Source organism: Danio rerio, chromosome 23, assembly GCF_049306965.1.
Source record: "Danio rerio strain Tuebingen ecotype United States chromosome 23, GRCz12tu, whole genome shotgun sequence".
Taxonomy (NCBI): domain Eukaryota; kingdom Metazoa; phylum Chordata; class Actinopteri; order Cypriniformes; family Danionidae; genus Danio; species Danio rerio.
Window position 1 is genome coordinate 2,101,930 of NC_133198.1, and position 22,386 is coordinate 2,124,315.

Consider the following 22,386-nt stretch of genomic DNA (forward strand, 5'->3'; position numbering starts at 1 on the left):
AATTGTATGTTTAAATCTGTATAAGAGGTCAGATGAGGCCACATAATTGTCAAAAATAATCTGAAAAATATATTTAGTTGTTTTATATATGTTTTTTTTAATTCATTCATTAATTTTCCTTCGACATAGTCTCTGTATTCATCAGGGGTCACCACAGCGGAAAGAACCACCAACTATTCCAGCATATGTTTTACACAAGCGGCAAACCTCCCGCTCTTCCTCGGGAGGCCCATACGGAAGTAACTGAAACTGCAATTCATTGAAATTCTGCTAGTCCTGGCTCCATAATACAGCAAAGTCTAATTGAGCCCACTGTTAGAATGGCCAACTTTACAGCAAAAAAAAGGTGTTTACAGCTTGGTACAAAGAACGATTTTGGTTAATACAGCTAATATTACTCTTCATGACAACTGTGAGGGGGTGCATTTTTTTTTAACTCATCAGTTTCCTTTATATTAGGTTATATTAAGTTTGCATAATTAAGGGCGTGGCCACTTGATTGACAGCTAGGTCTTGCTGGTCACCGTCACTTCTCCTCAGCTGACTCTGGCAGATTAGCCACTGATCTCGGCATTTCCATCCTATTTTTGTGTTGTTTTATGTGGCTTTACACAGTCAGTTGCCTTTTGGGATTATTTCCTACAATTATTAGATGGCATGGCATGCTGTGTGCACTTAATAGTGCTCACAAACCGTTCACGTGGCCTCCGTTTCCCATGTGAGTAAAGTTATATACTTATATACCATCTCTATACATGTATTTGTTTTATTTAAGATCATTTATCATTTATAATGTTCTTTAGAGCTTTAATGCACTCCAGAATCTGTCAGATTGATTAGCTGTAGGCTCTAGATCAGTCATCTGAAGCGTTGTCATACAGTGTTATGCTGGATTTCATCAATAGTCTTACATTAACTAACACAGACTATATCTGAAGTGTTTGGGTGTAATTCGCGTTTTCCTCCTGTTGAAAAACGTCATAAGAACAATGTTTAGTGGCTCAATGTATTACAGCAGTGTTTTTAAAAGTCTAAACACTTTATTGATGTAGTGTTCAGCCAAACACAAGTGGTCAGAACACAAACGAGTCGCAGGTGATAAAGTATTAAGCATTTCTCCCAAAGTAAAGTGTGTCTGAACCAGGTCCAAGCAAAATGCCAGCAGGTGTCTGTAGCTCCGCCCACTCTCCGCCTCTTTGCCCTTGTTTGGTATCCCGCCGTGGGTGCGATGACGCGCGAACAAAAGGGCGACGGTTGGCCGCGCCTACTTGTGGCTTCTTTTGCGCTCTTCAGAAACCTATGGGTGACCTCACGGATACTACGTCCATATATTTTACAGTCTGTGGTTTTACACAGCGGATGCCCTTCCAGCCGCAACCCAGTACTGGGAAACACTCATTCAATACGACCAATTTAGTTCACCAGTTCCCCTATAGCGCATGTGTTTGGACTGTGGGGGAAACCGGAGCACCTGAAGGAAACCCACGCCAACACGGGGAGAGCATGCAAACTCCACACAGAAATGACCCAGCCACGACTCAAACCTGTGACCTTCTTGCTGTAAGGCGACAGTGATACCCACTGCGCCTCCATATTTTTAAATTGTTAAATTAAATATATATATTTAACATCTCAAATAATTTAGGCTATGACTAAAAATATAAAGAAAATTCAGTGATATTTCTCACAGTGAGCGTCACGCTGAGATCCAGATCCTCTATATTATTGTTATCCACACATAATATTATATTATTATTGTTGTATTATTATTATCCACACATAATTGGACTTATCTTACTCTAGCTGTGTCATGGAATGTATTTGTTTTTAGCCAAGAATGTAGTTGCTTAAGCTTCAAATAAATAGTCTGTTCATAAAGACAGCGCCTTGTGTTTCAGTAATTCCAGAGACAAGAGATTCAGGGTGTCAGCGGCCGTTCATCACCCACAAACCCCACGGAGGTAGATAAAAGACATCGCTTTCTCAACAAACATTCAAACAGATTTGTTATAAGGAGACTGATGTATTACACACACTCGCTCTCATCATAATAATCTAATAAACAATGAGCATATCGCTTATAGCAGAGGTGTCCAAAGTCCTGCTGAGTTTAGCTCCAACTTGCTTCAACACACCTGCCAGGAGGTTTCTGGTATGTTTGAGCTTTATTAGCTGGTTCAGGTGTGTAGGATAAGGGTTGAAGCTAAACTTTCCAGGACAGTGGCCCTCCGGGACCGAGTTTGAACACCCCTGGCTTATAACATACTGCTTAGCAAAATGAAAGCAATAGTTCAACCCAAAATGAACAGTCAATGGTCATGATTAACTCAGTCTTCACTATTCAAACCTGTCGAACGCGAAAGAAGATATTTCGAAGAATGTTGGAATCCAGCAGCCATTGACTTTCCTTGTATTTTTTTTCCTACAATGCATCATGTCGATATTGGCAGCATGGTGGCATAGCGGTTAGCAATGCCGCCTCAAAGCAAGAAGGTCACTGGTTTGAGCCAGTGTGGAGTTTGTATGTTCTCCCCGTGTTAGCGTGGGTTTCCTACGGGTGCTCCGGTTTCCCCCACAGTCCAAACACATGCGCTATAGGGGAATTGATGAACTAAATTGGTTGTAGTAAATGTGTGTGTGAATGAGTGTGTATGGGTGTTTCCCAGCACTGGGTTGTGGGTGCAAGTGCATCCGGTGGGGGAAACCGGAGAAAATAACATGCAAACTCCACACAGAAACACCAACTGGCCCAGCCAGGACTCGAACCAGTCGACAGTGCCAACCACTAAGCCACCGTACTGCTCCCTGAGTCTATTCAACTGGTAATGTTTTAATTACATTACGACATCAATGCTGTTAGAGGAACATTTCACACACCAGAAGTTTATCAGTAGGGGAAAAACACTGCACGCACCCCATTGAGCTTCAAATGTGCTTCTGAATACATTGACTTGACTTTGTGTGTGTGTGTGTGTGTGTGTACGTGTTTTTGTGACATATCAGGACACAAATCTGTATAATGACATGGGTATGACACAGGTATTACAAAAAGCAGGTGAAATATGAGGACATTGGTGACGTCCTCATTTCTCAAAATGCTTATAAATCACACAGGATGAGTTTAATGAGAGAGTAAAGCTGCACACAGTCTCCTGTGATGGTTGGGTTTAGGGGTGGGGTGAGGGCAATACAATATACGGTTTGGACTGTATAAAATGAATGGAAACCTATGTAATGTCCCCACTTTTCACAAAAACAAACATGTGTGTGTGTGTGTGTGTGTGTGTGTGTGTGTGTGTGTGTTGCTCAAAGGCGTGTGATTATGAACGCACCTTTTTGTGGCTCTTGAGCACAGACGGCGTGACGAAGGCCTTCTCACACAGGTCACACTTGTACTTCTTGTGTCCGTCGTGAACCACCTGAATGTGCACGTTGAGTGTGTCTTTACGCTTGAAAGTGGCGTCACAATGGTCACACTTAAACGTCCTCTCATCTGGACAGAGAAAAGATTGCATTCAGACGTCCAATTCAATTCAAGTTTATAAGTATAGCGCTGTTCACAGGCATTATTGTTTCAAAGCAGCTTTACAAAAGGCAATACAATCATTCATTCATTTTCTTGTCGGCTTAGTCCCTTTATTAATCTTGGGTCGCCACAGCGGAATGAACCGCCAACTTATCCAGCACATTTTAAAGCAGCGGATGCCCTTCCAGCTGCAACCCATCCCTGGGAAACATCCACACACACACACACTCATACACTACAGACTAGGGATGGGAAGATTCATCGATATGTATCGATACGCGGTCATGCGCGTGCACGATGCGAGTGCATTGGTAGAGCAGCAGAGGATGAATGAAATTTTGGAAGCAAATCGAGATGCATCGGTTTTTGCGAGATGCATCGATTATTCCGAGATACAGCTTATATTTTTAATATAGAATTTATTTTTTATTTATTAACAATTGTTGTCAACCTGTTTTTGGCGCATAATTTAATCGGTCTACATAAAGTAAGCCTTAGCAACGGATTTGCGGATGTGTACACTTACACTACAACTCAGTGTATCAGGTGTGCGGATGAAGCTAGTGGAGCGCCCTCAGAAAGCGCGAGAAGCAAAACAAACATTTTATTCCCCATTGAGTTTTAAATCTAAAGTATGGCATCATTATGGATTTAAGGATGGACGACATGACAGGACAGATGGAATTTGCAAAAGGTGCCGCGCATCTGTAAAATACGCGGGCAGTACGACTAATCTGAAATCTCACTTGAAGCGGCGCCGCGGTGTTGTTGTGAAAGCATCTTCCAGTGTTCCTGCATCACCGGCTTTCGCACTGCTTCAACTGTAGCTACAGTACCAGCTCCAAAAGTGGTGAGAAAAGCATTGCAAGTTTTTTTTTCCGTGCGCAACAGTTTTGTGCGCTCTACGCCAATAACGGATGTTACTGCATTGTTCATCTGCAAAGATATTCAGCCTAGTGTCACAAAGAACGAAGGTTTTAAACACCTCCTCCTGTTAATTTTTATTTAACTATAATAATAATAATAATAATATTAATAATAATAATGATAAAAATAATTGGGTGTCACGGTGGCACAGTGGGTAGTTTGACCACCTCACAGCAAGAAGATTGCTGGTTTGTTATATTTTTATTAGCCTGTTGTTTACAGTGACAGTGATGTTTCAAAGCAGCATAACACTGCTAGTTCACCACCTTAAGTTTTGAATAATCAGTGGCAAAATATATCTTTGTAAAACTTGTTTTCATAGTTGTGCAATGGTAAACCTTTATGTTGAAAGAGTGCAAATATATATATTTTTAATATATATTGCACTTATACATTCTGTTTATCTTGAAAATACTTAAATAATATGTGCTATATGTTCTAAAATGGCCCTCTACTGTAAACTGACACTCTGGCTCTGAGAGAAAAGCCAGTTTGTAAAAAAAGTCTTGGTTTTGCTTGGTTAATAAATAATCAAACTCATTCAATGGCACAGCATCCTCTTTCACATCATCTCATAAACTTGATCTAATTAGTTAGTGCTGAAATATCGCATCGTATCGTGATATGGGTGTGAATCGTATCGTGTTGCATCGCAATATGTCACAAATGTATCGCTAATATATCGGATCGTATTCTTTGTATCGAGATGCGTATCGGATCGGCATTATAGCTTAGATGCCCAACCCTACTACAGACAATTTAGCCTACCCAATTCACCTGTACCGCATGTCTTTGAACTGTGTAGGAAACTGGAGCACCCGGAGGAAACCCACATGAACGCAGGGAGAACATGCCAACTCCACACAGAAATGCCAACTGAGCTGAGGCTCAAACCAGCAACCCAGCGACCTTCTTGCTGTGAGGCGACAGCACTACCTACTGCGCCACTGCCTTGCCTCTGTTTAACATCAATATTTTATTAAAAATGTAACAGGAAATATAATAATTGTCTGTTTAAATCTGCATAAGAGGTCAGATGAGGTCATATAATTGTCAAAAAAATCTGAAAAATATATTTAGTTGTTTCTTATTTATTTTTTAATTCATTCATTCATCTTCCTTCGACATAGTCCCTGTATTCATCAGGGGTCACCACAGCGGAACGAACCACCAACTATTCCAGCATATGTTTTACACAGCGGATGCCCTTTAAGCCGCAACCCAGTACTGGGAAACACTCATTCACTACGACCAATTTAGTTAGCGACCCAGCGACCATCTTGCTGTGAGGCGACAGCACTACCTACTGCGCCACTGCTTCGCCCGCAATACAATCAGAAAGGGTAACTTTATTAGTTGCCATAACTTTAATAGTTACTAATAACTTGAACTAATTAACTAGTAACTAATAGCTTTTACAGCGAAAGCTATTATATATAAACATAGTTAAAGCGCCCCTATTATGGGTTTTGGAAAATGACCTTCTGTGCAGTGTGACACTGAATGAAAACAGTACACCGTGTTTAAAACTATTGAGTCATTAAGGAAAGAGTCGACTAAGAGTTCAATGAATGAATCATTCTGTGTTCGGATCTTTTGTCTGGCTGTATCAACGTCCCAAAATAACAATTCCAGTGACTCGCAACCACCAATATCCTCTGAGGTGGTTATAAATACAGAAACCTTGCATGCAATGGCGCACACACACTAATCAACCCAAGTCTACTCTTCGCTTAATTTTTTTAATGCATGTCAGTGCTGTAAATGTGCCAGAAAGTTTGACCTGGTATTATAAAATCAATCTGCTGCATCTGACGCTATTGCTGTGTCTTTAATATACTGTAATTACCCCAGGGGTCGCAATACAATATAGTATATAGTAACTATAAGCAACTATTTTTTTTCAGTAGGTTATGGATAAAATATGGTCATTCTTATGGTTTATAAATAGATTTTTGGAAATCACCAAGGCAACCCCCCCTTCATTGTCCCATGACCCCTCGGGGGGTCCCGACCCCCACTTTGAGAACCACTGCTTTACGGTACTTACCTTAAATTAATCAGGATGACTAATGGACAATGGTTCATTTAATACTTAAATCAAGGGGGTCTGAGGTCTGCAAATACAAATTTCACCAAAGAAAAGCAACCCAGGTTTATTCTGAAAACGTAGTCCTGTGGACGTTTCTGGAGACCGCGAAATACGTCCCGGAAGGTACGTATGGCTGCATTTCTCTTTTTTTAAGTGAATGCTACGGGGCGGTGTGACGCTGTTCCCTTTCGCGCTTACTGGCTGACCGCTTACCTCCGTGTGGAGGGCTTTCCCTCCGCAACCAGATTGTCCAGTCAGCTCATCGTGTACGTTGGCAGACTTCAGATGCAGAGAGGAGGAGTTGACCATGGCGACCGGGTTCGAGTCTGAGGAAGAGCGGTTCCAGAAATCAGGCAAGACAAAAACAGAATCCAAAAAATAAAGTGAACGAGTTCATAACAGGGTGAGAAAAAAAAATCAGACGAGGCCTTTCCTTTTTTTAGACGGGTTTTCTAAATTGTTGCTCGGGTTTAGGGGAGTGAGTGGGCGGGTGGGTCAATCGGTAAAATTGGTTTGGTTTGGAGAAGGGAGGAGGGTGGGTCAGCTGATTGGCCGGTCGCGCAGTCATTCAGTCAGTCATACAGCGGCCTCTGGTGGGTTCACACGAGAACAGCACGGGGGCGAACGGCACTCGCGAGACATTTGAGATACGAAAAAGCGCACACAGCGGCCTCTTACGGATTCGCGAAAAAAAAAATTAAAACAGCAAAAATATGTACCTCTCGGGACGTATTTCGCGGTCTCCAGAAGCGTCCACAGGACTACGTTTTCAGAATGAGCCTGGGTTGAAGAAAAGGTATCTGAAAACAACCTCACAACATTACAATGAGAAAATGGCGGTCAGTGTTGCCAGATACACTTGAATGTTTCCAGCCTAAACTGCTCAAAACCCTCCCAAACACACAAACATGGCTGAAAAATCAAAATAAAAACGAGTAGGTACACACACTTCGCTTTTGTTATATATTTTATACATTCAAAACATCCAAACTGATCCCAAACCTGCCCAAATGTTGTCAACTCGCTTAAGCCGTTTTTTACCAGCACAATCAAATTCTAAACCTCCAGCAAGACGTTCTAAAGACACCCAAACGTAAACTTAAGTAAAATTATTACAATAAATAGAAATAAAAAAATAAATAATCATTTTTTGCAGGTGTACGTGTTGAATGAAGTGTATTTGTGTATTAAGTGTACTGTGTGTTGTCCTCGACATGCACACATCTTTTTCAAACGTCTCACACAGAGGTCCGAAACGGCAGGAAAACGCGGACAGCCATTGTTACAAGTTTAAAAGCGTGCCACTCAGAGAAACTCCATTGTGTACGAACCCACTTTGCCGCCCTTCACTCTGCCGTCCAAATTGTCCCATTATCCTTTTATGAGGCACTTTTTGCTTTAGAAGAAAAGGCAGTCTGCCCTCTACATCCTGTTGTTTTGAAGATGAAGCACAGTCAGACAGTAAAAGCTAGAAAGTGTCCATCTCTCAGAAGATGGCACTCTGTTTGTCTCCTTCAAGACGTCGAGAAATGTAAATATGTGCTGTGAAAACCTCTATACACTGTAAAAAATGCTGCGTTCCACGCGATCAATTTGTGTGGGGAAAACATGAAGGATTTAAGTTAAATGATTAGTTACAATTTTGAATGGATGGATAAGTTGGCGGTTCATTCCGCTGTGGTGACCCCAGATTAATAAAGGGACTAAGCTGACAAGAAAATGAGTGATTGAATGAACGTAAAACAATTAAGCTGTCCAAAAAAGCTCAAGAATTACACAATACATGCACTTAATACACTAATACACTTAATTAAACATACACATGGACATCACCTACAGTTGAAGGCAGAATTATAAGCCCAAGTGAATTATTAGAGCCCTGTATATTTCTACCCCATTTTTTTCAACACATTCCTAAATATAATACATTTAATAACTCATTTCTTTTAACTTTTCCATGATGACAGCACATCATATTTGACTCGATGTTTTTCAAGACACGAGTATTCACAACCCAGGCTCATTCTGATTACGTACCCCTGTATACATTTCTGGAGAGCACCAAATAAGTCTCAGGAGGTACTTTTTTTTTTTTTTGCAGCTTTTCGTCTTCGTGAGTCTGCCAGAGGCCCCTTTTTCCGATGTTTCAGATCTGAAATTTCTCTTTCGAGTGGCATTTTTGTCTGCTGTTTTCACATAAAGCCACTAGAGGCTGCTGTCGACCAACTGACTGACTGACTAATAGACGGATTAACCAACATACCAATACCCCCACCCAACCCATAGTGTTTTAAAAAGCAGTCCAGAAAAAAAAGCCCTCATGACCCTCTGATGTTTACCATGTTTTCAGATTTTACCACATCCTCACCCTGTTATTTACTTGTTTATTTAATTTTTTGGGGTTTTATTTTTGCCGTACCTGCTTTCTGGATCCATTCTCTGCCAGACTCGAACAACGTAGTCATGGTAAACTTTGATATGCATCTCAAATCATCCGACATAACGGCAAGCCACTGGACAAACTGATAACAGTTAAAAATCGGTCTGCTGGTAAGCAAAAAAAAAAGAACGGCGTCATAGAGCTTGTTACGTACACGTTCCTCTGGGTACATAATTCGCGAACTCCGGAAATGTATATAGGGCTACATTTTCAGAATGAGCCTAAGTTGAGTATTTAAATCTTAAAATCTGCCTTAAGGTTATTTAAGGTAATTAGGCAAATCATAGTATAACGATGGTTTGTTCTGTAGACAATCGAAAACAAATATTGCTTAATCAACCTAGGATCATTCTGATTATGTACCCCTGTACACATTTCTGGAGAGAGCAAAATTATGCCAGAAGCATTTTTTTTTTTTTTTTTGCAGTTTTTGTTTTTCATGAATCTGCCAGAGGCCACTGTGTATACTTTTTCAGATCTCAAATTTCTTTCGTGAGTGCCGTTCGCGCCTGTTCTTTTCATGAAAATCCGCTGTCGACCGACTAACTAACCAACAGACCGATCCCCAAACCTTCCCCCTTCCCTAAACCCAACCAATAGTGTTTTAAAAGCACCAATTGACCCGCCCACCCACTTCCTTAAACCCAACCAATAGTGTTTTTAAAAGCTCCAATTGACCCGCCCACCCACTTCCTTAAATCCAACCAATAGTGTTTTGCAAGGCAATCCAGAAAAAGAAAAGCCCTCGCCTGATTTATAACACGTCTTCAGATTTTACCATATTCTCACTTTGTTATTTACTTGTTTGTTTTATTTTTTGGCTTCTGTTTTGTCTTGCCTGCTTTCTGGAACCATTCTTCATCCGACTCGAACCCTGTCATCACGATAACCTCTGCTCTGCGTCCCAAGTTTGCAGATGTACATGTCTAACGGACAAACTGGTAAAAGTGGAAAAGCCGTCCACACTGAGGTAAGCCAGAAAAGGAACAGCATCATACCATTTTAAAAGGCAAAATGTGGCCATAAGTAGCTCTGGCTACATAATTTAAGATCTCATAAAACGTATATAGAGCTACATTTTCAGAATGAGCCTAAGTTGAATGATACTGACCTTCAAATGGGTTTAAAACAATTAAAAACTGCTTTTACTCTAGTCGAAAGAAAACAAATAAGACTTTCTCTAGAAGAAAAAATATTAGAGGAAATACTGCGAAAAATTCCTGAATCTGTTAAATATTATTTGGGAAAAATTTGAAAAAGAAAAAATGAACAGGAGGGCGAATAATTGTGTTAACTTTTCCGAATTTGATTGTAATGCAACAATGTGCATTGCAAAACAATAATGATTGTGAGAAGCGCTATAAAATTAACTCTGCACTGAATTGTGTTATTTCAGCTCAATTTAAATAAGTAGTTTGAACGAACACTGAACGCCATTATTTATTTATTTATTATTTTTGAGTGTAGAGGCTTGGACAATAGCTTGTGTAACAAACACATGTAGAGTCAGTGCCAGAGCTCTAGTTTTGGTCTATAAATGGTTGAACGCAGTCCAACACGTCACCGCATCTAATCAACAGCAGAACAGACTGAATTCTGGGTTATAAAAACCTGGACCATGAACAATGTCTTTAAATAAATTGCCATGCAGGGCCAGCCTTGTCATCACGTAGATGCTAATCTCACTTTTTTTTCCGTACCAGTGAATCTCTTTATTCATGAGCAAGTTTTGTTAGTATTTGGACGGAGTTTCTGTAAGAAATTGAGTATGACGTACTGTAGCTCCATCTTTAATCACTCATGATCACAGCTACTAATCATCCAGTACAGGGCTCGTCAGCTCAGCGAATGGTTCAATCACAGTTCACTATCTCTGCCATCTACAGCCATAGAACTGTCAGATTTTGGCTTAATTAGTTGGATGTAGGATGTTGTGGTCATTCACAAACAAAAGAATGACCATTTGAGAATTTCATTCAGCATGCAGAACTGAATTGTGGGAAAGGGATGGAAATAATTGTTGTGCTGATATTAAGCTTAACCCTAACCTATAAGTGTTTTTGCTTCACTTGAATTCATATGGAATATCTATATGATATCTACACTTACATTGACTTGTGTTTCACTGCAGACAATGTGACCACAAAGTACTTCATGTTTTCTCTGGTCAACTTCATTTCATTTGTAATTATACATCCTTTCCTGTCATTCAGACCAGCAACACATGCCAAAAGCAGCTGTGATAGGATCAGTTTAGGGCTATTAATTAGGTAAACTGCTGAAATAATGATGTGATGTGAAACAGGTGATGTCAACAGGTGATTTTAATCATGACTTGGTACAAGAGCAGCATCCAAGAAGGAGCAAAGCTGGGCTGAGGATCGCCAGTTTGCCAACAAATACGTCAGAAAATGACTGAAATGCTTAAACACAATGTTCCTCAAAGAAAAAGAGGAAGACATTTGGATGTTTCACCTTCAACAGTGCTGAACATCAATAAAAGATTCAGGGAATTTGGAGGAATTCAGTGTGTAAAGGACAAGGGCGCAAGCCTAAGCTGAATAACCGTGATGTCTGATTCCTCAGGCGGCGCTGCATCAAGAATCCTCATTCATCTATAAGCCAGATCACATGGACTCATGACTACTGCAGCAAACCGTTGTCAAGTACCACAAATGCCAGTCAAAACTGTAATGTGCCAAAAGGAAGCCCTATGTTAACAGTGTCCAGAAGCACTGTCTGGTTTGAAGGCATCTGGGATGGTCTACACAGTGGAAACGTGTACTGTGCTCAGATGAATCAGTATTTCAAGTATTTTTTGGGAAGAAATGGATACCATGTGCTACAGAGCAAAGAAGAAGAGGATCATCCAGACTGTTTCCAGCAACAAACCCAAAAGACAGGTTCTGTCATGGTATTGGGTTGTGTCCAGTGGCGCAAAAAGGGGGTATGCAGTATATTGATTCATAAGGCCTTTTGGTAACTTCTTAGCTCAGAACAATTTTTATTTTATCTACAAACAAAGTTATAACATTTCAATTAAATAGAACATTTGTTTGTTTCTGTTTGTTTTTTACACTAAACATTTGACAGACTTTTTTAATTTCACTTTTAGCAGTTTCAGTCAATTGTTCTTGCAGAGACAGACCTTACACTTCTCACAGTATGCATGTGAGAAGTAATTGCAATGTTCTTTTGCCCTTTAGGACTCCCATGTCTTTCATTTTGTTTTGTCAAATGTAGTACAAAAAGTCCAAAAGCAAGGCTAGTCAAGGTGATATAATCATTTAGTGAGGGAAAATTAAATTGAGAAAAAAAATTGGGCTGGTATGAGATGCATTTCTTTGCGACTTAACATGCTTAATGTAATTATACTTTTTACTACTTCATACTATTTCAGTTGTGTTCAGAACTGCGAAACTGCATTTTTTTAAGCATATTGATATCTTTATGAAAAAATATCTTTAATTTATTGATGGAAATATTTTCCACATTTTATCACTTGCCTGTTATAAAATATAGTTGGATTGAAGGGGGGCGCGCAAAAGTTGAAGCCGCATACCCCTCAGTAAATGTGCAGTTGCGCCCCTGGTTGTGTCAGTGCCCTTGGAGTAGGTAACTTGCTCTTCTGTGATGCTCCAATAATGCTGAAAAGCACACAGAGATTTTGGAGCACAACATGCTGCTTTCTTCTCCAGGGATGCCCATGCATATTTCAACATGACAATGACAAACCACATTCTGCACACATTACGGAGTCCTGCTGCAAAGGAAGAGGATACAGGTACTGGACTGGCCTGTCTGCAGTCCCGACCTGTCTCCAATAGAGAATGTGTGGCACATTTTGAAGCGTAAAATGCGAAAACAAAGACAAGCATTGGTCAGAACTAAGGCGAGTGAGTAAAAAAGGTCATATGGTAAATTACAGTTAATATAAATATGTTTTTTTTTTTAAATACAGATTTTAAAATGTGTCACGTGATCCTTCAGAAATCAATCTGACTTGCTGAATTATGAACAAGAAACAGTTCAGATTTTTAGTAAACGTAAAGTTCACCCCAAAAAAAGTTGGAGTTTCTTTTTTCTTCACAAAAGAAGTTATTTTAAAAATGATGGAAACGTGCAGCCACTGACTACTGTAGAACTAGGTTTTCCTACTAATGGAAGCCAATGCTTACAGGTTCCAAAAATATTTTCAAAATATCTTCTCTGTTCAACAGACACAATTTGAAACCACTTGAGTTTCATTTTTGGGTGAAGTATCTACATAGTGTTGTGAGCAGACCAATTAATTAATTATTAAAATAAATTATAAAAGCTAAACCAATCATCATTTGTGCCTGAGTTTGAAATAGTTACATGTAATTTAATATATATATATATATATACATACATATATATATACACACACACACACACACACACATAATACCTGACAAAAGTTTTGTTGTGGATCTCAGCTGTAAAAGCGAGAAATAATAACTTGACTTCTAGTTGATTATTTGGGAAAGTGGCAGAATGTGGATTTCTCTGCTGAATCATCTGTTGATCTGCATCCCAATCATCACAAATACTGCAGAAGACCTACTGGAACCAGCATGGATCAAGATTCTCACATAAATCAGTCAAGTTTGGTGATGGAGAAATCATGGTTTGGGGTGACATTCAGTATGAGGGTGTGCGAGAGATCTGCAACATCAACAGCCTGAGGTATCAAGACATCTGTGCTGCTCATTACACTACAAACCACAGGAGAGGGACAATTCTCCAGCAGGATAGCGCTCCTTCTCATACTTCAGCCTCCACATCAAAGCTCCTGAAAGCAAAGAGTGCTCCAGGATTGGCCAGCTCAGTCACCAGACATGAACATTATTGAGCATGTCTGGGGTAAGATGAAGGAGGAGACGTTGAAGATGAACACAAAGACTCTTGATGAGCTCTGGGAGTCCTGCTGAAGGCTTTCTTCTTCATTCCAGATGACTTTATTAATCAGTGATGTGAGTCATGTCAGAGATGTATGGATGCAGTCCTCCAAGCTCATGATGGAGTCAGACACAATATTCATTCTGTCTCCACTGCAGCAGCACTTTATATTCTATACTGGACATTATTTCTCTACAGTGATGAGACTTTAGTCTAAGCAGAGTCAGACCGCACTGTCCTAATGAAATCATTATTAACCAAGACATGATCAGATTTTATTGTGCTTAAATAAGCAAAATCTAGAGGCCTTTGCCTTTCATTTAAGCCGTTATTCTTAAAACTTGGATAGGTGACAAGACTTTAGTCAGGTAGTGTGTATACACCTTTTCATTTTTATTTTTGCTCAATAGCATTGGGATTAGACATTAGAACAGGACATTAACTTTTAACTAATAAATTATGCAAATATTAACTAGTGAACTCGTCTAAAACGATGAACACAGGGTTGAATTATAGTCAATCCAAGGTGAACATTTCTGACACATTACCTCAAAATAAACATCTGCAAACAGAACTTGTGCATATTTGCAGGTTCAGTCAATCGCTTAACGCCAACAATCACCGAACTGAACGGCTGATCTGCAGAGCAAATGTTGATCTTTGATAAAGTGATAAATATACTGCGCCAAAAGACCCTGATGAAGATCTAAACACACATACACACACTCAGACGGGGGTGTTTGTGAAATGTTTGCGCAGGAATCGCCCCCACTGAGCCACTCGGGCCTTTTAAAACCATAATGTGTGTTTAATAGATGGTCACAAAAACAGCTTTATTTTATAAGCAAATATTGACACAGATGGAGCAGATTATGTCACAGTGGGCCATAAGTGATCGCACACACACACACACAGTATATACAGGACACATCAGAGAAACCACACACAAATCCAAACCCAGACAACAACCTTCTTCTCCAGATACATAAAGAGTGTGTGTGTGTGTGTTTGTGTGTGTGTGTGTGTGTGTGTGTGTGTGTGTGTGTGTGTGTGTGTCTCCAGGGAAGACAGCAGGAAATTCCTCCAGCTCAATAATCTCAGTGTGATCAGTCTAGACTGGGCAGAGCAGCGCTGAGATTCGTCCCGCGTGCACACACACACACACACACACAAACACACACACACAGCCCAGGGTTCAGTGGTGCTCAAGGTCAGAATACTTTTTCAGCTAAAGTCTGCTCACATTTACTCATACACCTCAACCAGCCCTCACGACTGCAGCGAAGCAGTAAACACTGATGGAGTGGAGGATCCAGTCAGAACAGTGGGGATTACTGGATGATGGGGGATATCAGGGACTTCAGATGATAGTATCGGTGAACACTGAAGCACAGAAAGTTTCTTTCCCCTCTACGAGGACACAAACTGATGGACTCCAGAGCTGATCGGATAGAAAACTGTTCATATGTACACAGACGCTATCGCTAAATGTATGGCTGAACTTAAAATATACACCCACCGGCCACTTTATTAGGTACACCTTACTAGTACAGGGTTAAACCCCCTTTTGTCTACAGAACTACCTTAATCCTTTGTGGCATAGACTCAACAAGATTTAAGTCAATTGACCATGTCTACATGCCTAAATGCATTGAGTTGCTGCCATGTGATTAAAATTTGTGTTAACAAGCAGTTGGACAGGTGTATCTAATAAAGTGGCCAGTAATAATAAGTAATAATAATATTAATATGAATATTCCCTTTGTTCTGATGTTGAGCTTAATTTAAAAAATACACTTTTTAATAAACAAATATATTATAAATACAATATAATATAAATATAAATACACAAATCATTTAATTTTCATTCAATTTTTATTTAATATTATATATTATTTATTCATTTAATATTTCATTGACTCTGATTGGCTAATCAGCTGTTGTAAAATACTCTACACATAAACAAACACCTGTGACTTTTTAACCATTTCACTGTCAATGCAAAGCCAAAACAAGTTGTTTTTTGCTTTGTTTTCTTTTATGAAACCTCATTATGTGTATGAAATAACTGTATTATAACTCAGTAAGCTCCATGATGCTGTGGTTTACAATGAATTGAGAACAGTTCCACTTTGTGTTGGGGCTTTAGCTATTATACTGTAGATTCACAGTAAGCCACAGGGGTTATTGCTTTATTAAGTTACACTAAAGGGAAGATCTGAGCACTCAACTATCATACAAGATGCATGAACAATAAGCAAATATAGAAAATAATCAAACTCTAGCAACACTTTTAATAAAGGGAGTAAATAAATGATTATTTAATTTATTTTTTAATTATTATTTAAGTTTTTATGGGTGCTCCGGTTTCCCCCACAAGTCCAAAGACATGCGGTATAAGTGAATTGGGTTGGCTAAATTGTCCGTAGTGTATGGGTGTGAATGAGTGTGTGTGGATGTTTCCCAGTGATGGGTTGCGGCTGGAAGGGCAGTCGCTGCGTAAAACATATGCTGGATAAGCTGGCAGTTTATTTCGCTGTGGTGACCTCTGATTAATAAAGGGACTAAGCCAAAAAGAAAATGAATGAATGAATGAATGAATGAATGAATGAATGAATGAATGAATGAATGAATAAAATGTTCTCTATTAATACTCACTGTCATGATCACCAGCAATCTAACCTTTATTGATCGCTGGAGAACATTCACATTTACACGGACTACAACCCTGTCTCAATATGAACTAAAAGTCTTGTCATGCAACACACTCACACACCTGCTCCAAGTCTCCTTTGATTACACACACATATATACGGCTCACTTTGAGAAAGCGAAATGAGAATGTCAGCAGTGTCCTCGTTATTCAACACCTTCTTGTAATACCTGTGTCATACACCTGTCATGCAAATTTGTTTCCTGATATGTCACAAAAACACATACACACACACTTACTGTTATGAATGAGGAGGTGGCGCTGTAAAGAGAACGGGGTACGAAACAGAGCCTTACACTCCTCACACTGGAAAGGCCTCTCCTCTGAATGAGTCTACAGAAAAGCAGAAAAACTTTGGTTTAACAACATAAAGCACAACTCAAAATGCATTTAACTTCCAGATGCCTCATTCACACTAGCAGTGACTTTGTAGCTGTCTGTCGCTTTGAGTGGCGACCTGCTGGCCTGTAGTTCTACAGCATGTACAACCGAACTCTGAGTGAGCTGACAACCCTGCTGAAAAATCCAGCTTAAACCAGCCTAGGATGGTTGGCTGGTTTCAGCTGGTCGGCCAGGCTGGTTTTAGAGGGGTTTTGGCCACTTTCAGGCTGGTTTCCAGCCATTTTTAGCTTGGTTTTAGCTGGTCAGGATGGGAGATGACCAGCTAAAACCAGCTTTAGAAAATACCAACCCAAGCTCATTCTGGAAACGTAGCCCCGCAGACGTTTCTGGAGACCGCGATTTACGTGGCCGGAGGTACGTACGGCCGCGTTTAGTTTTTTTCGAGTGAACTCTGCGGGGCGGTGTGGCGCCGCTCCGCCCCTCCTCTTCACGCTCGTCGGCCGACGGCTGGCCTCCGAGTGGAGGACTTTCCCGATGCAACCAGTTTTTCCGCTTAGCTCACAGCGTTGCGTCGGCGGAGCGGAGGAGGAGGAGGAGGAGCCGGCCGCGGGGACGACGACCAGGATCGAGTCCGGGGAACAGCGGTTCCGGAAATCAGGTAAGACGAAAAACAGAATCCAAAAAATAAGGGAGAGAACGCGGCGGGATCCGAAAGCGCGTTCGAAATCGAAGACGAGGGGTTTTGCTTTTTTTTTTTTCTGGACGGCTTTTGCGAACCGTCGCACGGGTTTAGGGAAGGAGGAGGAGGAGGAGGAAGAGGAGGGAGGCCGAGTCGGCCGATCCTGCGGCTTTTCGCGTGAGAACGGCGCGGGCGCAAACGGCGAGAGCGGATCAGCGAAAACAAAAAACGCTCGAATGCGTACCTCCCAGGACGTAAATCGCGGTCCGCGGAAACGTCCGCGGGGCTATGTTTCCACAATGAGCTTGGGTTGGAAAATACTCATATTCATGTGGACAGGCCATCAGTCCCAAACTTGGAAAATAAACTAAAAGTAATATTTCCTTGGACAAATCAGCATTAATGTACTTAATGGAAACACTAATTATAACATAACGCACTATGTTTTATCAAGAAAGTGACCTTTGTTTTATTATCAGTCCAGATCTGGAAGCGTTTCACACAGTCTCCGGCTGAGATCTGTGTGGGGTTTGAGGTTAATGTTATCGGCAGGGTGTAAAGGTCAGAAGTCACGCGGGGTCAGCACAGGCCAGGGTTAGTCTGAGGGGTTTGATGAGGCTCCACGGTGGCTGATTGGGCTTCAGATCTCCGTTTAGATAAGATGGCAGCGGTTTATTTGGGACAAAAAAAAAATCTTTGGGATCAATCTGTCCAACCATCTGTCTGTTCTGTTTAATTCTGCATCTCCGGCTGACTTTAGAAGGATAGAAAGTTCACCCGAACATTAAAATGTCCTGCTCATTTACTCACCCACAGGTCATCCAAGACTTGGTGACTTTTTTTTTTCTTCAGTAGATCATTAAAGAAGATTTTCAGCTGAATCGGCGGTATATATAATGGCAGTGAATGGCGACAGGTTTATTAGATTTAAAATTTCTGTGTGGAGTTTGCAAGTTCTCCCCGTGTTGGCATGGGTTTCTTCTGGGTGCTACGGTTTCCCCCACAGTGCAAACACATGCGCTATAGAGGAATTGAATAAGGTAAATTAGCCGTGGTGTATGTGTGTGTGGGTGTGAATGAGCGTGCATGGGTGTTTCCCAGTACTTGTATAGTGGTTTTAGTAACTGTACTACGAATCGTGTTTTGGGCGGCTGCTGCCATGGAGGTGTGGCTGTGGTGGGTGTGGCTGATGGGAGTGGAGTGCATACAAGACCGGTTTCTTGATTGGGTGAACGATCACATTAAACTGTGAGGTCAGAAACACAGGATGCAGGACTCTTAAGACAGCACACACTTACACACACACACCTTTTTATGGTTCTTGTAGACGTTGCGATGGGCGAACTCCTTCCAGCAGAGCTTACACTTGTACGGTTTGTCCTCACTGTGGATGATCTTGTGAGCCGTGGCCTGATCCAGACGCTTAAAGCTGCGGCTGCAGATCTCACAGGTGTACGGACGCTTCTCTACACACACACACACACACACACACACATACATACACAAGATCATACAGTGCATCGGGAAAGTATTGATAGCGCTTCACTTTTTCCACATTTGTTTAAGTTACAGCCTTATTCCAAAATGGATTAAATTAACTTATCTCCTCAACATTCTACACACAATCCCCCATAATGAGAATGCGAAAAATTAGTTTTTGAAATTGTTGCAAATTTAATAAAACTAAACAAGCTGTAAAATCAGATGTAGATCAGTATTCATAGCCTTTAGTGTGAAGCTCTAAATTGAGCTCAGCTACATTCTGTTTCCACTGATAATTCTGGAGATGTTTCAGCAGCTTCATTGGAGTTCACCTGTGCTCAATTCAGCTGATTGGACATGATCTGAAAAGGCGTACACCTGTCTATATAAGGGCCCAGGGTTCACAGTGCATGTCAAAGCACAAACCAAGTGTGAAGACAAAGGAATTAGCCCCTTTCACACAGTGATATTGGTAAATATCCTGAAAATTTCCGGAACGACTTTACCGGTATATTCAAAAAAGCGCTGTTCACACAGGCGAGGACGTTACGGAATTTTTTCCGGAAAAGAGCATTCACACATTCATTGCAAAATGCAGGTAAATTCTGACATCATTAACCAGAAATTACCTCTAAACGGCTGCGCTTGTGTTTGTAAACATTTGACTACATTACAAACTCTTCCGATGGATCAGTATTGAGTACAACTCTAATGAAAACATAGAGGAACACTTTCGCATGTCGAGATGTTCATGATATGTGTGTGTGCTGGCGCTATGGGCGCTCACGGGCACACGCAAAGCTTAAAGGTAAACAAACAACGGATCATCATAAACATTTTATCGATAATTATTTACACAGTTGGCATTAAGAAGGAACATAAAAACATTATCTGACTAACATCTAGCAGCTAAATGTGTCTGGAAAAAATATTCAAAGGTTTTTATTCTCATAAACCGCGCCCACGTGAATGCGTCTGACTGTTCTGATTGGCTAAAGCAGGTGTCTCACGTCAGCACGTTCTAGACGTGGACGCGCTCTTTCCGGCAATCTTCCTTCTGCATTCACACAGCGCAGCATTCCGGCAAATTAACGGTAATGTTACAACTTCACTTTCCGGACAATAGCCAGAACGAATTTACCGGTATTTTCAAAAAGGGCCTGTTCACACATACAACCTTTCCCGAAAATTGCCGGTAATTTTCCGGAAAGATCTGTATGTGTGAAAGGGGCTAATGTCTGTAGACCTCCGAGACAGGATTGGGGAAGGTTACATAAACATTTCTGCTGCTCTGAAAATTCAGATGAGCACAGCGGCCTCCATCATCCGTAAGTGGAAGATGTTTGAAACCACCAGGACTCTTCCTAGAGCTGGTCGGCCATCTAAGCTGAGTGATCGGGGGAGAAGGGCCTTAGTCAGGAAGGTGATCAATAACCTGATGGTCACTCTGTCTGAGCTCCAGCGTTCTTCTGTGGAGAGAGGAGAACCTTACAGAAGGACAACCATCTGTGCAGCAATCCACCAATCAGGCCTGTATGGTAGAGTGGCCAGATGGAAGCCACTGCCAATCTGGAATTTGCCTCAAAAGGACTCTCAGACCATAAGAAACTAAATTCTCTGGTCTAATGAGACTCAAATTGAACTCTTTGGAGTGAACGCCAGGTGTTACATTTGGAGAAAACCAGGAAGCGCTCATCACCAGGCTAATACCATTCCTACAGCATAGCATGGTGGTGGCAGAATGGCTGTTGCCTAATGTCCAGAACGCTAAATAGTCGCCATGTTTCTCATTTGGTTGCCTAATAAGGGTAATATTGTGAAAAAGTTGCTTTTAAAGTCGCCTGTGTATCATCACCTTTACTAGTGTGTGAATTTACCTGAGTGTGTGATCATGTGTCTCTTCAGCTGATTGGTGGAGATGAACTTTTTATCACAGGCGTCGCAGTCAAACACCTCATGAACCTGAAAATGCACCAACATGTAATTAGTGTATAATTCATACACCTTCAAAACAATAAGTGCACATTTTAGAGCTTATTCAAACAGAATGCCTTGTTTTCCATTCCAGTGCGCTACTTGTGCATTGTTTTTTATTGTAACCATGCAATTGATGGACATGCATGACCATTACACTCAAGTCTCGCGCATTTTTAAAAGTCGCACACATAAGCAGTTTGGGGGAGCAGGAGTTCCAGTTAAAATGATCAAAATATTAATTTAATAATTGAAGCATAACAATGCATATAAATGACTACAAATAAAAATGAACAAATAAATTGACACGTTTAAATGTGTCTGATTAAATATTATTCTCAAATGTCATTTCAAGAGTTCACACTTCGATATTGCGGTTTTTATTACTTCAATAGCAGTTTTGGCATGCTGTCCCGGGAGAGAACCCTGTGCTTGGAGATAATTGAGCCCAGGGCTCCCGCCTGGTCAATGAGCATGTAAGGGGAGTACGAGATCAGGTAGTTCTCAAGAGCGCCCCCTGGTAAAGGAGGAAAGGAGATAGGGTGGATGGGGATTCTTCAAAAACGAAGATGAGGGAGTAGTACTAATCAAGCTATTTATAGTGAGTTTGGAATAATTTGATTGGTTTACTGAATGATTACAGATGAGGGACCAGCTGCGATCAATCATATCATGTGCTCCTCTCGAAATTAGTTAGTAAAACATTATTTAGTAAAGCAATAAAACAATGCAATATACATTTATATTAAATATAAACGTAAAAATAAACTGACAATTTCATAACTGTTGATTTAATTCATGTTTTAAATGCTGATTACTCAAACAGTAAAAATCTATATTGATAAACCATTTAAATGCACATTTTAATAAGCCTTTTTACTATCTGATTAATCAGCGTTTAAAAACATAAATTAAATAAATGGTAAAAAAAATTGTCTATTTATTTATTATTTTAATAAAAAATATTTATATTAAATTTATATTCATTTATATTAAAAAATATTTTAAATGCAATGTTTTATTTCATAATTAAATGACATTTAGAAACACAATTTAAATAGACACATTTAAATATATCTAGACGTTACGGTCGCTCAGTGGCTAGCACTGTCACCTCACAGCAAGAAGGTCGCTGGTTCGAGTCCCAGCTGGGCCAGTTGACATTTCTGTGTGGAGTTTGCATGTTCTCCCCATGTTGGCGTGGGTTTCCTCCGGGCGCTCCCCCACAGTCCAAGCACATGCGCTATAGAATTGAATAAACTAAATTGGCCGCAGTGTATGGGTGTGA

The 22,386-nt window shown here is 40.5% G+C and overlaps 1 protein-coding gene across 6 annotated transcripts in view; it reads right to left on the bottom strand.

The window, feature by feature from the left end:
• prdm5 (PR domain containing 5) overlaps positions 1-22,386 on the bottom strand; it is a 114,199-nt gene that overhangs the window by 61,119 nt on the left and 30,694 nt on the right. For all 6 annotated transcript variants that reach the window (XM_073938256.1, XM_073938254.1, XM_073938255.1 and 3 more), the window contains 4 exon segments: positions 21,002-21,086; positions 18,951-19,108; positions 16,861-16,954; positions 3,333-3,493 (listed from right to left, as the gene is read on the bottom strand). In XM_073938256.1, coding sequence (XP_073794357.1) covers positions 3,333-3,493; positions 16,861-16,954; positions 18,951-19,108; positions 21,002-21,086 — 498 coding nt within the window.